General features: G+C 37.6%; 1 protein-coding gene across 1 annotated transcript in view; it reads right to left on the minus strand.

Moving 5' to 3' along the window:
• Nucleotides 1–17,083, minus strand: part of LOC148369956 (piezo-type mechanosensitive ion channel component 2) — a 71,339-nt gene that overhangs the window by 43,325 nt on the left and 10,931 nt on the right. Inside the window, exons 7-15 of the mRNA XM_088329834.1 lie at nt 13,650–13,815; nt 12,066–12,155; nt 10,893–10,934; nt 10,647–10,797; nt 10,401–10,549; nt 7,086–7,352; nt 4,717–4,805; nt 4,486–4,606; nt 3,259–3,318 (exon numbers count right to left, since the gene is read on the minus strand). Of these exons, the coding sequence (XP_088185960.1) occupies nt 3,259–3,318; nt 4,486–4,606; nt 4,717–4,805; nt 7,086–7,352; nt 10,401–10,549; nt 10,647–10,797; nt 10,893–10,934; nt 12,066–12,155; nt 13,650–13,815 (1,135 nt within the window). The remainder of the gene's footprint in view (nt 1–3,258; nt 3,319–4,485; nt 4,607–4,716; nt 4,806–7,085; nt 7,353–10,400; nt 10,550–10,646; nt 10,798–10,892; nt 10,935–12,065; nt 12,156–13,649; nt 13,816–17,083) is intronic.

The raw sequence follows: 17,083 nt of genomic DNA on the forward strand, positions 1-17,083 counted from the left end.
AATCAAATTTTAAAAAAAACGAAATCACTTAAAAGTATTTGGATATGTTTCAGTAACTCAAAATAGTCTGATATATTTTTTATTGGTCATTCTCGTGTTGCTTTGGATCATCTTTCTGTTGGAGACTGCACCCGAGCCCAGGCTTATTGACATGGGAATGCTAAGGTAGGCTTAAGATTTCATTTTATACTTCAACCTGCACCCTATCTGGTAAGGTTACCCAAAACTATATAATAGTAACAGTAATTAGCAATCAGATCATTTTTTCCCAAAAGAACCTAATGCATTTGTTTAGAGATGGGCGAGTAACGATGCAAGGTATCTAGCTGATACTCTTCCTGTTGTCAGATTATTTTAGGATAAAATCAAGCGCGGAGGCCAAAATTAATCCAGTCAGATTTAGCTTTCTGACTACTTGCTCTTTTGTTTACAGCAGTGGTCAGCAACATTTTCTGTATCCTGGACCGGTTTAATGTCTGACAATATTCTCACGGCCCGCTCCAATGACGTTAACAATACTACTTTCTCTAATAACAATAACAATAACAATAATAATAAGCCTTGATCAACTGTGTATTTACTAGACCACTAGATCCCTAAATGACATTTGAAAAGGCATTAGATCATGGGTGCTCATTAAAGCTATGGTATTTGACAAAAGTGAGTACACCCCTCAAATTTCTGCAGAGATTTCATCATAATGTTTAATTGAACAGCACTGAAGAAACATTGCTTTGACACAATAAAAAGGTAGTCTGTGTGAAGCTTATATAGCAGAGTCATTGTCCCCCTTTAAAAACTCCTGGGAACAAAAAGTGGGTGCACCCTAAAGTGAAAGTTCCTGAAGTTCAATATTTTGTGTGGCCACCATGTTTTTGCAGAACCACTTTAATCCTCCTTGCCATGGATTTTACCAGTGCCTCACCAATTGCCACTGGAATGCTCTTCCACTCCTCTATGACAACATGACTGAGCTGGAGGATATTTGAGATCTCGTGCTTCTCCACATTCCGCTTCAAAATGCCTCAAAGATGTTTTATTTGGTTTGGATCTGGAGACATGCTTGGCCAGTCCAACCCATTTACCCATATCCCCTCTAGAAAAGCCTGGCTATCTTAGAAGTGTATTTGGTGTAATTGTCAGGCTGGAACATTTTACAGCGACCCAGTTTCTGGAGAGAGGGGGATCGTTCTCTGCTCCAATATGTTTTACAGTTCTTGCTTGTCTGCATGTTTTCCTTAACAAAATGCAACTCTCCAACTCCAATTACAGTCATGCAGCCCCAAACCATGACAATCCTAACTCCATACTTGACTGTAGACACGACACAAACATGTTTGTTCTCCTCACCTGTTTGCCGCCACACATGCCTCACACTATCTGACCCAAGTAAATTCTTCTTCGTCTCATCAGAACAGAGGATATATTTCCAGTAAGACATGGCCTTTGTTTACATACTTCTTTTCATTGTGTCAAAGTGATGTTTCTTCAGTGATGCTCCAAGAAATATTAAATCTCTGCAGAAATGTGAGGGATGTATTCACTTTGGAGGTTTTCATGCGTGTGCTCAAGGTTTTCTTTGATCCTAGTTCAAAAAGGAAGAAAGCAGGAAACTATCAAACTGCCTCACAAATCCATAAAAAAATCAATAAAGAACAAACAATGGTAATTCATTTACTATTTAAGTATATGTTAGCATTTCAATTAATAACCAGAAATGTCAGTACTGTATTAGCTTGGATTGAATGCATATTTACATTTTTCTGACCAATCCATCTCTACTACTGATGTACAGTGTTACTTATTTCTCACAAGAGTGTTATCAACAAAAACAATGGCAACGAAAAAACCAAGGACTTTTAGTCATGGAGTTGACACTTTTTAGAAGTGGACTATTGTATTACTTAGTTTTTTTATTTTGATTAAACATATTTGATTTATTCAGACCTGCATTCAATTCAAGTAATTGAGACATTTTCTTACAATGTTAGACTGCTCTTGAATCTCTATTACTAAGGTGAATAGATCATTTTGACTTGGTCATTTTGTAAGTAGCTTGCATGCTGAAAAAAAGTGTGGGTACCACTTTATTAGATTGTATTTCAAAGTGAAAATGTTTTTTTACTGACGCTACCACCTTCAACAAGGTTGTTCTGGCCAAACTCTTTCCCACAATGCTCAATTACAACGTTGTACAACGCGGCAGTAAAAATAGTGTGATGATGAGTCACAATCCAATGTCCTTCCCTTGGTCATCTACAATCTCAGTGGTCTGGTGGTTAGGATTCGGAGCTCACACCACCGCATTTCAGGTTTGATTCCCTTTGCACCCAATGCCGATAACATGTAGTCAGTATTTGTAGAATGATCAATCATTGCTCGAATACGGTAATATACTACTGTAAAACCTTGTATATAAGGAGCACCCAAACTCTGAGTTTTTTTTTGGGGGGGGGGTAGATATGCATGTAGACACGAATAAATTCAGTATAAGCAAAAACTTGATTTTCTCTCTTTGCGGCCCAGTACCAAAAGACCCACAGTCTGGTACCGGTGGTTGCCGACCACTGATTTACAGTACAGCGAATGGCTAAAGTTTCCTGGCCTAGGGTGACAAACATGGATTTGGATCTGTTTACCTACATTTCCCTTTCAATCTTGACAGCTTTCAATTAAAAAAAATATATATATGTCTTTATAGGAGTCATTTTGAATAATCAACAAATAAATAATTGATGACAACTTTCCTGGTAATCTAGGAAGTTACATCTGAAAGCAAACTGACCACAGGGTTGCTGACAATATCCGAAAAGAGAATTAATGGTGTCTTGTACCAGCCACCTTTGCAGCCATTAGGCCGTTGTCTGCTAAGTGCGCAGCAAGTATCTAAAAGGTCAGCAGAAAGGAAGAATACCCAAAGAAAACCAGGAAAAGAAGAACAAAAATGGATGCGCATTTATGACTTTAAATCAATAGAGTTGCCCACTTTGAGTGTGCCCATGCCTTAGTTTGGATACCAAAAAAGACTTTGTAAAAATTACCGGTACAAAGACTTATGTTTTATGCGATTAAGGGGGAAAAGCGTTATTGAAATGTCCCCCTTTACAGAAACAGTACATAATGCTTTTTGGAATGACGGTGTCAGAGACGATCATGATTGCAGTTTTGTGGACTGCATCTTTACAATGGAAAGCTGTTGTTATCTTGACACACATTTAGTTAACAAGTGCACCTAAAATGACATGGAAGGAAACAAACCTGGTACAGTACGACAAAGCAGAGGAAGAGAACTATATAAAGAATCTTGTAGACCACCACCTGAGTAAAAGACAAGTCAAGATGAGTAGATTTACACAATTGTCACATTTTATTACCACGCGTTGTAACACTGAGCTTCACTGCTGTGCGTATAGTAGCTGTGGGGAAGCCTAAATATTGGTCCATTACTTGCAGAGTAGACCCAAGGCCTGCCAAAAACCTTATGATGACATATATGTGCATGAAATCTACGAGAGATATTTGCTGCTGCGCAATCCTGTACACGCATTTTTAGATCACTGTACCCCCGCGAGCCCTTTCGGATCTTTTTAGCTTTCACAGTATGGTAATTACAACCGCTGAGTGCCTATCTTCTTTCCAAAATATACTTAAAGGGACAGTATGTGTTATTTTATCACTCGCTATATTGTGTTATGTAACCAAAAACTTTCAAGAAGTATCCAAGTATCAAAATGACATTATTTTTCTTATTACTTTTCCAAGCCTCTTGCAATATATTTAGTTTTGCAGGTACATATAATAACAAGATGGCAGATAATTATGTAAATTCCCTCTGAAAAAGACTCATCTTATGTTAAAGAAATGCAATTTTCTCAACCTACGAGTATTTAGAAAAACAATCGGACATCTACTAGAAAGTGCATGAATTTTAGCTTATTATTTAAATGAACATTGTTGTTTTCCCATTCTGAGGCGCTTAATAATACACATTGTCCCGTTCAGACTCGAAAAAAATACAGTTAGAATGAAGTAAAATAAAAATAAAAAATCTGTAAAATTATCTTGATCAAAGCGCTGATCATTTTGATGATGTTACCTTAAATAATATTTCTTTAGCTTTCAAAAAAAAAAACATTTTTAGTAAAATATGAAAAAAAATAATCTTGATAAATATGGACTCAAATATCGACCTGCAATGTTATTTTGCTTATTTTGAGTATGATCGTGTTGTTTTGCAGGGAAAACAAGTTTAACCTGTAGTAACATTAGATAAATCATTCTTAAAATTAGGAAAGTTATCCTTCAGCAGAACAAGAATTTGTTTTTTCTGTGAAAGCCCTGACGAGTCGGACCATCCCAATTTATGAGGGACGGATACAGCATTTTCCTATGAGATTTAACTAACCATGTAAATTGGTATAGGTTTCTCAATATTTAGAGTAATTTATTCAATCCGACCCCTTAACACTGTTTAAAGCATTGTACCGTTCCAGAGAAGCTGATCACAAAGAACATGGAACAGCAGAAGAGAATCCAGTATTTGACCAAGATCCCTTTCATTCCTGAAATCAGCATGGCCACAACTGGCGATTGCTGGTTATCTTCTGTTGAAAAAAGTAAAAAAACAAACACAAAAGAAAACCTTAAAGGACCACAATTTATTACATTTGTTAAGTGATTAAAAAATACATTAGATAACCTTCAATGTCTTTTAATTCATCAAGTGATTTTGCCTTGAGCCTTTGTTCCTGTCTTTCCTTCAGCTGCTGACGAAACATTAACCAGAAGCTGAAGCAGTAAAAGACCTGTACAGCAACAAAAACATGTGGTATAGGGAGTGAGGTCACAAATTTACAATTAATAGAATTATGAGAGGTCTCAGCAAGCTTAAAAAAGGATAAAGAGACTGCAAGGAATAAACAGCTGTTTTCAAGTAAATTAATATTTCATTTCTTCTGTTTTTCTATTTTTCTTTTTCTTTTTTAAATGTTAGTCTTTTTACGTTAAGTTGTTCTTTAAGAGACATTTTTAAAAATAATAAATATAAAATAATTTCTCCTGGTGATCCCAAGAGCCAAGAAGTGTTCCGCTGGTTCGAGAGCGTTCTCCATCCGGGCACCGGTGTTGTGGAATGCTCTTCCCCCTGAGATCCGATCTGCAACCTCGGTGGAAATGTTTAAATCTAGGCTTAAAACTCACTTCTACTCTATAGCATACGAGTAACCTAAACTTCTTATATGTAATAACTTGTGAAGCCCTTAGAGACTAATTGTGATTAAGGGCTATACAAATAAAAATGACTTGACTTGACTTGACCTAGCTGTATCAAGCAGTTTTCCACATTTTAAGCATTATTTTTTTGTTTCACTAGAAAAAATAACCAACTTAAGTGTCATAAAATAAAGATTATTTAGAATATGAAAACCAATCTGCCAGTAACAAAAGCAATTTAATTTTTGAACAACTGTATATGGTATGTAAATAAATAGCTTACAAGTCTGGCGGTTTAGTCTCATAGGAAACAAAATTGGGAGTTCATATTTTTTTCAGCAAATGTTGGAAGACTTCAAAACAGTGTGATATTCTTTCGCTGTTTAACTGAAGTGCGCTTGTATTTGTGGAGGGATTTTGGTGCGAATACACCACAACACTGATACTGCCAGTAAAGAATACGGGCCCACTGATATTAATTTACATTATCTTAAACAATTTAAAAGTTGTGAATTCTTACTACACAATAAGGGCAGTAATTTTGGGTGTCTTCATTTGAACACATTTTGACATTTATTCTGCAATGTTTGTTTATCATTAGTAGCCTTCATATTGTGTGTATATTGTTGCTGTGTTGTGACTTCATTTGCCATCGTGTCCCTAAACTTGAATCCGTCTGTATATGTCAACACTTTGCGTGATTTTAAAGTGAATGTAAAACAATCGGTCTTAGATGGATGTCCTACGAGCAGTAATGTTGGTCTGTCCTGACTTTTGGGGTGGATAATTGGAATTAATTGAAGTGATTACATTTGCAGTGTTGGGAGCAACGCATTACAAAGCAATTACATTTCTCTGTAACAAATCTTATAACGCGTTATTAATATGATTTTGTAACTCAAACATCGTTACAACGTGGTGGTTATTCTGCTATTTACAAAAATCAGTTCATGAATTTCAACGATATCTAAATGTGCCTGTTCCTCCTTCAATCAAGATGTATTACATAACCCATAGTCCCCCAGCGACACACTGCTGATCATGTCGCCAAAGTAGAGTTGGCATCTTCATACAGCCATACAAAGTACAACTCGATACAGTTTTGATGGCACCGTCTCAGGCAGAGAGCACAAGAATTTTGCCCTACTGATAATCTCCTTACCGTATACACTCGCATCTAAGTTGTATTTACATCTATGAAATAAAATAATGAAATCAGGGGGTCAGTTTATACAGACATATTTGGTTGTGTCTTACCAGTAGCGAATGGTAAGCAGCGCCTGGGTGGCTGGCGGAGCTTGTACAGAAAGAACAAATTAAATGGGAAAACGTGCATGTAGAATTTACAGTGGATGAGTGGTGGTCTTTTTATTTTAAAAATTATTTTTACATTACACAATGCGTGGAAAAATAAATTGTTTTGAACATTACCTGGCAATGCAGAAGGAAATCTTCAAGTGGTTCTAATCCCAGAGATAAAATGGATATACAGTGTCTGCGTTAAGTGTTCATTTGCAAGCTCTCAAGATTACACAAGCCAAGAAATATGAAGGCTTCACATCCTCCACAGCTTGTGTCTGCTTTAATGCGAGTATATACGGTAATTTTAACTTGATAGTTACTTTCAGAGTAAAGCACTACTACTGCGTGTCAGTAACCCGAGGTAATCGAATTACTTTCTAAATGGACTAACTAGTAAGTGTAACCGATTCCTTTTTTTCTGTAACACGTCCAGAATTGTAAAATTGGACTTAAACCAATGACACACTTAAAAATATTAGAAAACCCCTTTTTTTTTTTTCATTATTATTATTAATCTTATTATTTACATGAACAGCAGATCGTTTTTTTTCTTTACTGTATCCCGACATTACCTTAGGTCCCAAGTGGATGCAGGGCGCAGGGTGATAACTGTTCAGGTCGAAGTCGGATATGACAGCTGGGGGGAGACCCGGGAAGAGCTCAGCCCGGCTCAACCGCAAACCGCTCACAAAGCCCAAAACCACTAGGACAGTGCCATAAATGGCCAAGAAAGGAGCGGACATCATAGCGTAGCGCCGCCGGTCTCGCATCATCCAGATGATACATGACCACACCAGTAGAGCGAAGGTGAGCCAGTTGTTGTAAGTGATGCTCCATACCTGGAGTGCACACAAGAGTTTGCTGTACAGTAATCCCTCGCTGTATTGTGATTCACTTATCTTGGTTTTGCTACTTCACAGATTTTTATCGTGCATTGTTTTCTAAATTTTGATTGGCTAGGGAGTTGCCCCACTCCTTTTCTGCTTCTGCCCGCCTGTGCGTCAATGATGTTGCAGTCGAAGTCTTACACGTAGTAAAACAGCTTGAGAAACGTGCATTACCAACTTATATTAGGTATGCGTAAATCTATTTCAATCCCAAGATTCTCTTAAAGCCATCATGTAAACTTGCTAAACTTGCTATGGAGCCACAAGTGGCTCTCCGTCGGTTTTTCAAAAATGTTTGATGATGGAAAAAATATTAAGTTTCTGTAGGAAAACAAACTGGAGGTGTTCACATTTTCCTTTATAAGCCTATATAAAGATTTTTTTTTATATAGTCGTATTCAAGCGCGGCATTTTTAAATCCAAGTTGTTTTTAGAAAAAAGTAACCGCAAATCAAACCTGCAGTCCCAAGAGACAGAACCAGATGTATGCCTCATTGTTGTGATACGTTGCTGAAAATAACTTCATTTTTACAATTTTGTTGCTCTATTGCCAGAAAAAAAGGGAGTACACTGCATTGAATATATCAATATTGTTTAAGAGAAAATATCTACTATATAATTTTTGTAAATATTGGGACCGTTATTGTGAAAGGCACTATTGACACATCATTTATGTGGCTCTTGAGAGTTTCAAATGTCTGAGCGTCTAAAAATAAACAGGTCAAAATAGTGCTTTGATCAAAAACTACATTTCTAAATCCACCAAGTGACGGCTCAGCACCACTGCAGGCCAGTATTTTATCTTGATGCAGATGAGTGGAATTGAGAAATAAATTACCCTAAAAAGTTCATAAATAATTTTTAATTTGTTTTACAGTGATACCCACATACAAGATTATTTTGTTCCCAGAATGTGCTCATATCTAGAATTGTTCATTTCCAGATACAAAATAACTGAAAGACGATTAATTCGTTCAATTTAACCCTAAATAGCTATAAAACACTTCCTTATCACGAAAAACAAATTCAAATATTAATTGAACTTAAAAACATAATAATAAGATAAATAACATGGCAACAAAATGACTTTAAAGCCCCTGTTTTTAGTGTACAGTCAGTGAAAACTCTCATAACTTGGATTTTCTGTTGTACAGTACATCCGGAAAGTATTCACAGCGCTTTATTTTTTCCACATTTTATCATGTTACAGCCTTATTCCAAATTGTATTGATAATCTCTTATCTCAAAATTCTACACAAAATACTCCATTATGACAATGTGAAAAAGTTTTTTTTTTTACTTTTTTTGTATTCATTAAAAATAGAAAACTAAGAAATCACATTTACATAAGTATTCACAGCCTTTGCTTGATACTTTGTTGATCCACCTTTGGCAGCAAATACAGCCTCAAGTCTTTTTGAATATGATCCCACAAGTTTAGCACACCTATCTTTAGGCAGTTTTGCCCATTCTTCTTTGCAATAAGTCTCAAGCTCAATCAGGTTGGATGGGAGACGTTTGTGCACAGCCATTTTCAGATCTCTCCAGAGATGTTCGATCAGATTCAAGTCTGGACTCTGGCTGGGCCACTCCAGGACATCCACGGAGTGATTCTGAAGCCAATCTTTTGAGATCTTGGCTGTGTGCTTTGGGTCGTTGTCCTGCTGAAAAATGAACCTTCGCCCCAGCCTGAGGTCAAGAGCGCTCTGGATCAGGTTTTCATCCAGGATATCTCTATATATTGCTGCATTCATTTTTCCTTCTATCCTGACTAGTCTGCCAGTTCCTGCTGCTGAAAAACATCCCCACAGCATGATGCTGCCACCACAATGCTTCACTGTAGGGATGGTATTGGCCTGGTGATGAGCGGTGCCTGGTTTCCTCCAAACATGGCGCCTGGCATTCACACCAAAGAGTTCAATCTTTGTCTCATCAGACCAGAGAATTTTGTTTCTCATGGTCTGAGAGTCATTCAGGTGCTTTTTGGCAAATTCCAGACGGGCTTCCATGTTCTTTTTATTAAGGAGTGGCTTTCGTCTGGCCACTCTAACATACAGGCCTGATTGGTGGATTGCTGCAGAGATGGTTGTCGTTCTGGAAGGCTCTCCTCTCTCCACAGAGGAACGCTGAAGCTCTGACAGAGTGACCATCGGGTTCTTGGTCACCTCCCTGACTAAGGCCCTTCTTCCCCGATCGCTCAGTTTAGAAGGCCGGCCAGCTCTAGGAAGAGTCCTGGTGGTTACAAATGTCTTCCATTTACGAATAATGGAGGCCACTGTGCTCATTGGGACTTTCAAAGCAGCGGACATTTTTCTGTATCCTTCCCCAGATTTGTGCCTCAAGACAATCCTGTCTCGCAGGTCTACAGACAGTTCTTTTGACTTCATGCTTGGTGTTTATGGTATGACATGCACACTCAACTGTGGGACCTTATGTAGACAGGTGTGTGCCTTTCCAAATCATGTCCAATCAACTGAATTTACTGCTGGTGGACTTGAATTAAGCTGTAGAAAGATCTCAAGGATGATCAGTGGAAAAAAGATGCACCTGAGCTCAATTTTGAGCTTCATGGCAAAGGCTGTGAATACTTATGTAAATGTGATTTCTTAGTTTTCTATTTTTAATAAATTCAAAAAAAGTTAAAAAAAAAACATTTTTCACATTGTCATAATGGAGTATTTTGTGTAGAATTTGGAGATAAGAGATTAAATTAATACAATTTGGAATGAGGCTGTAACATAACAAAATGTGGAAAAAGTGAAGCGCTGAGAATACTTTCCGGATGCACTGTATGTTCCTAAGCGAGACGGAAGGGTCGTTACTGGTTCAACTGGATAATGTGTGCAAGACTACTTTTAGATATGAAGTCACCAAAGCAAGGACAAGTCATAGCAACCTATTGGGGCAGTTCAGGTATTCTCTCTAATATCTGAGAGGCTAAATTTAACAATTTGAATCATAAATCTATTTATAATTCATGGATGGTCAATGACTTCCTACCATCATGATTATAAGGCCGCTGATGTAGCTGTGTTTTTGGAGCATTCTACCAAAGATAACAAAACCACTTGGGCCCAGGTCGGGAGAAGTTTCTGTCAGACTCGCCAACGACTGATCTGTTCTCTCCATTTCAATTTGGCTCTCTGGCCCTAGCAGAAGGGATAAAAGAAGCAAGAAACAACATTAAAATAGTATTACATTTTTACATTTTGTGCAACAAACTACAAAAAGAAAGCACATCCTGACGTATTTGATGGTGCGTACCATGCATTGGTGAATGCATGTCTTCATAATGTGGGAGAGGGTAACAGTTAGTATACCCGGCACCTCCCAGAAGGCTTCCTTGATCCTCCCCATAGACACCTTGCCACGAATTGCCTCTCATTAGTATCATTGGCTTTGAAAAGAAATCACAAATACATGGATGACAAAATAGGACTACTGCTGTAATATTTGTGCTGTTAAAATATTTAAAACATTTAATTCCTGTACCTCATTAGGTAGATATGTGTCCTCTTCTGTGCTGCTCAAAAGCTAAAAGGAAAAGACAATTTTGAGGGCTAATTCTTTTGCCAGTTCCAACATTGCGATAAATATGTTTTAGTGTGTGAGTAAAAATCCACATCCATCCACTTTTAATGTTAATCCATCAAATTAACAAAAAAGAAATTAAAAAGCACGCTAATCCACTAGAGCCAATACTTGCTTGGATGTCTTATTATTTAGATTTTTATGGCACATTTTGTACATTGTTTTCAATATTATTTTATTCAAATTTATGTATTATTTATTCACTATAAAAACTAATAAATAATACAACTAGATAAAAAACAGGGGGTGGGTCGTTTGAAGTGTCCTTAAAAAGTTTAAAGCTAAATATTTTCTCATTTAAGTACGTGTTAACAATGCCCTACTGAATTGAAAGAGCCCTTATGCTTTGTTTTCATTGTGCCTATCAGCTTTTAGCTTATTTTTATCAGAGCTGTTCGGGGCGGAAAACATTCATGTTCGAGGAAGGTCGGCTGGGGTGTGCTGGAGAGAGACTGTCGCTCGTTCCTGCATTTTTTTTTAATTCTATTTGTCAGTGGAGCATAAAAACACTGAATGTTTCTAATAAAGTCCCAACGCCAACCCAAACCCCTACAAGATTAAAAAAAGAACAGCTTATTTGGGCATGTCCAAGAAATGTATGCATCATGAACAAGCTGCCCAAGGCTGCAATTATTACTTTAAGCCAGAAGAAGAATCTGAGAGTAACTAAGTTTTCAAATCCTGCACCCAACCTTTAACAAAGGCAACCCTTCATTCACTTTCAAAACTGAAAACATATCAACAAGTGATTACCAGTGGTTTATGTTAGAAAGATCTGTCAATACTACATGTATGTACCTGGAAATTCAAATACAACAACACAACAGCACTTAATACCGTGGTAAACATCAATTGAATATTATTTAAACCAAATTCGAAACATCTATCCGTTTTACGACTGCTTATAACTGGTAATTTCTTAACAACAGGATTTAAAATAGCTATTTTGGGATTAACACATTGTATTCGTTTAAATTCAAATGCAGAGACATTTCATCCTATTCGCGTGAGTAGAATTATCAACACATTTTGTTATCATTTTCTTAAACATGATAATAAGGTCATGATTTTTACGTCTTGCTTGTCTCCTGATATGTACACAACTCTGGAGAAGCTTGGCGGGGAATCTGGAGTGTAGATTGGACACTTATCATCATCATGATCCTAAAAGAGGTAATCACAGCAACTGTTAAGAGGACTAAAAACCCAAAGAAATTACCAAGCAATCAGTTGTTAACCACTGTCTAATATTCCAACTTCCATTCATGTTACAAATGGTGTGCATGCTGACAGAATTGAATAAGAAATTGAATAAAAAGTACTTGTCGATGAGATTTTTACTGCGAACTGATCAAGCGCATAATCATTTGCCCCAAATAAGCGACTTAAATAAATAAATGTAGCACACTATAAGGAACTCCAAAGTTTTAATATATAAAAAGAATAGTGCTGTTTTTTTTGTTTGTTTGTTTTCAAAAACAGGTGTTATGCCATAAGTGTCACAATCACCCGGAACGGGAACACCTGTGCTCAGGATTTGGCGCCGACAGCTGATTGGCGCACCCTGTCCATTTAAATCCTCAGCTTCCGGAAACAAACTGTCTGATTGTACTATGCTACCTGTTGCCATCTGCTCAGAAATCCCGTACCTCCGACTCTTTGCCTGCCTCCTGTTTTCTTCTACTTGATCTCCGTTGCCGACCCGTTTCCGAATTTGCCTACGACCTGCCCTGCCCGTCTGACTCCTGGTCACTCTTCCGAACACGCCCTTCTTCTCCAGCCCCGACCAACAACACGATGATTACGCCTGTCCACGACCATTCCCGCCAAGCCTTCACCCGCCTGTCAAGCTTCGTCCATCCGTCAAACAACGGATCGAAGAATCACGTCTTGTCATTCCTTCCTTCCAATAAAAACGAAGAAGCGAGTGCAAGTGATCTCAGTTTTCCTTTCGTCTGACAATAAGGGATCCGAGAACGGTGATCACGCCATAGCTGCGTTCTAACAGAGAGCCTAAACTCGTCAAGACTAGACAACATGCAGTTAACCAAAGATGCTATTAAGAAGCGCTTTGCTACAGGTTCACCCACCAGCTGCACGAGAACGGTGGTTGCAGACAAGCTGCAGGCCTTAGCCATTGACAACGATGTTATCTTCATCCCGCAAACGGAGGCTTAACGGGTGAACCTGCAGCTAACCTGGGGCAAAAGGATTCTCAATCCAGAAATTCGAAAGCTTCTACGACTTAGCAGCCCAATTGGGCCAGCTATGGGGTCGTCGGGTTTCGGAGATCTATGGTTAGGTCTATAGTATGCCCTTGGAAGTCCAGGAGGGAGCAAACCAAACGCTGTTACCGCAAGATAGGCAACTCATGCCTGTCTCGCCTCCCGACCAAACAGTCATTATCGCCTAATGGACAGAACACCCTTGCGACATAATCAAAAGTGCTGTGCCTTAGGGCTCTGGTGCTGTTGTAAAAGTAAATTAATGAATTAATTAATAAATTGGAATTTTATTTAAGGAGTGATTCAAATGAGAAATATCCGTATTGTTGCTTGATTGTCATTGTTAAAATAATCGTGGTCATTATTTTTGCAGTAATAATTCAATACAATACAAGCGCAAAGTGTGAGATACAATAAAACAGTGTTGACTAACCTCCTCTGTGATATGGACCCATTTATGCAACAGTGTAACCAGAGTGTAATAAAGCAGTAGCAGAACAAAAGGATTGATGAAGTCGGGCCAAGTAAGGTTGGGATGCAGACCGAGCATGTGCGGGTCCGAACTGTTCGTTCTGATCACTCCAGTCATTCCGAACAACCTAGAACATGGACAGAGATGAAAAAGGAGAAATCCCACACGAGACTGAAATATAATGTGCCTTGTGAAAGTATTTGCCTCGTTTTGCCAAACTTTAGGCTATAGACTTGAAAACTGAAAACATTTTCTAAGAATCAACAACATGTAAAACACAATCTTAAAGTGGAACCAAATTATTTCAACATTTCATATTATGTTTCCAACGAAAAAAACTGAAAAGTAGGTGTTGCAAAAATATTGCCCCCCTGTTCTCTCAGCTAAGAGGTTCCCTGATGACTTCTGAAACAGTTTGTCACTAAGACTTACCAGTAGTTTAAATGCACCTACTCTGGGGTCAGAGGTCCTTGAAATATATACACTTTAGAACAGACAGGATTATGGAAACCAAAGAACACACCAGGCAGGTCTGGGATAGAGTAATATTTAAGGGAGGAATTGGATACAACAACATTTGCATATCTCCCAGAGAACCCTGCAAGCAATAATATAAAAATACAAAGAGCATACAACCACTGCAAACCTATAAAGATCTAGCTGTCCCTCCAAAGTTTGGAGTCCAAACTTTTGAGGCGGATGATCACATTGGATGACCTGCAGGCATACACAGCTGAGGTGGGACAATCTGTGCATAAGACAACTATTAGTCATACTCTGCATAAATCTGCCCTCTATGGGAATGTGGCAAAAAGAAAGCACTTGCTGATATAATAACATAAAAAGGTCTGTTTGGCTATTGCAAGAAGCCACATGGTAGACACAAATAACATGTGGAAACAAGGTGCTCTGGTCAGATGAGACCAAAATTGAACGTTTTAAGCTGAATGCAAAATGTTACGTTTGGCGTAAGAGTAACACTGCACATCGCCCTGAAAACACCACTCCCACTGACAAAAATGGTGGTGGAAGCATCATTCTCACCTTCCAACTGGACCACGACCCTAAGCATAAAGCAAAATCTACAGTATGAAGGTGTTGGAATGATTAAACCAAAGTCCTGACCTCAGTCCTATAAATCATTTGAAAAACATCTAATAAATATTTGAACAAATGATCACCATCAAACCTTGAGGCTTGTGAGCTGTTTTGCAAGGAAGAATGGGCAAATATTTCAGTTTCAAGATGTGCAAACCATATAAAGACATACCCAAAAGTACTTGGAGGCTTTAAATGCAGCAAAAGGAGGTAGTATATGGTATTAACTCAAAGAGGGCCATTATTTTTGCATCGCCTACTTTTTCATTTTTTTTTGTAAGCACAGTATCAAATGTTGGAGAAATTCGATTTATTTTCACGATTATGTCTCACATGTTGTTTCTTCTTAAAAACACTTTTGAGTTTTTTTATCTATAAGTTTGAAGCCTGTAATAAGGCAATATGTCGAAAGGTTCAGAGAGGGACAATACTTTTGCTAGGCCTTGTAGAGCTAGATGTCAATTATTTTTCCCTACCTATGTGTAACTCCTGTTAAAAAGCGAGTTAGAACATAAATAAAAGACATCATAGCCATCATAGCAAGTGCCGATTGAGGGTCTTTCGTTTTTGCTCACTGGTGGCAAAACACGCACGCTAGCATAGACGACAGACAGAACCTGCAATTCTCATAGCAATTTTTAGCAAGACATTGCTTGCAATTGGAAAACCAAATGCCTCCCTTTTTCATTTGACTCCACCCATTGACAGAGAGATTCACTGAGGACAAAATACCCGATCCCGACGAGTTTTGGTGAGTTTATTTTCGGATTCTCTTAGTAGTATTATCAGGTTTCTTTGATGCACTAAAAAACATTGGTCATGGTAAAAGATTGTAACATTTAAAATGAAATTTAAGATCTCATTTTGACATTTGGTGTCTGTTGATTATGTTTTTATATTGTTACTTGACTAGACTTGTTTCTTAAGTAAATTTACGATTAATTGTAACTAGCTCGAGCTTCGAGTAGTAACACCTTTCCGCAGACGGCTTGACGTTGTCAAAGTTTATTCTTTACAATAGCGACTGAATTTGTTTTTATTGTTAGCTTTTTTCAAATGTCATTTTTTTTCGCTGCTGGGAAAAATCCTTTGGTTGGGCAATTGGAAATTGTCTAAGTCAGTGATTTTCAACCACTGCGCCGCGGCACACTAGTGTGCCATGAGAGATCGTCAGGTGTACCGTGAGAAATTATCCAATGTCCCTTTTTAAAATTTAAAATTTTATAAAACATTTATGAATCCTTTTCTGCAAATATTATGCCATTTTCAAGTGTCTGTGCCGTAAAAACAGCGGGTATTATAAATTATATTGTAATAAAAGATACGGTACAGTGTCATTTTATACAATTTTTGGTTAGTGGTGTGCCACAAAATTTTTCCATGTAAAAAAACGTGCCCTGGACCAAATAAGGTTGAAAAACACAGCTCTAAGTGGCAAGCTACCCCAGATCAGGAATTCAATAAGGATCTGATTCATCACAAAGCTCTGCATCGAGGTTTCAGTAGGAATGGAATTTTTCCTTTGACCTTGACTGTGGAATCATAAACCTAGATAAACCAGTGATATCTGTGGATTTGGGATTCCCTGAATTAGAAAACATCAGAATTGTGTTTTACTTGCTTATTTGATGAACAGACTTGTCATTCATATGAATTTCAATTGAAATTTGAAGTGCATTATAGTGTAACTTCAAATTCTGACCCCAAAATAAAGATTTAAATTGATTCTGAAATCCTATCAGGGAGGATAACAATAGATTTTAGGACTGACAATAGGTTTATCAACCAAAATCTGAGTAGATTAGCGGCCATTAATTAATCTTGAACAGAAATAAAACTAAAACATGGTTAATAAAGCAAGATTAATCAAATTTAAAATGTTTATATTTTGACACCCTAAACCAAATTTGAGTGTTCTTTTACTAAAATGTATGTTAAACAATCTCTATTGTCTTGTCAATTGTTGATTATATTGCTGGATCTTGTTTAAATAAACATTGACTCTGGTATTTGTTCTATTTATTTTACTACTCTTCAAACCTAAAACTTGTGAACTAGCTTTTGTTCGCTCTGCCTGACTGCATAGGTGCAGCACGAGGATGCCTTCCCTGCTGACTCCAAAAATATCTGAATCATGTGATGTTAATTATATTTTGTCCTTCAATACTTATTAAATAATTCATAATTGTCTGTCATCTTCCTTTCATTGCATCTCCGTTCTTGTTCTGCTTTCAGATGTGTGCTTTCATATTTAAGCATTTAATCACATATACGCCATTACTCGTTGCTAGGCTCAG

This window comes from Urocampus carinirostris, chromosome 3 (genome assembly GCF_059441175.1).
Source record: "Urocampus carinirostris isolate Australia breed hairy pipefish chromosome 3, RoL_Ucar_1.0, whole genome shotgun sequence".
Classification (NCBI taxonomy): domain Eukaryota; kingdom Metazoa; phylum Chordata; class Actinopteri; order Syngnathiformes; family Syngnathidae; genus Urocampus; species Urocampus carinirostris.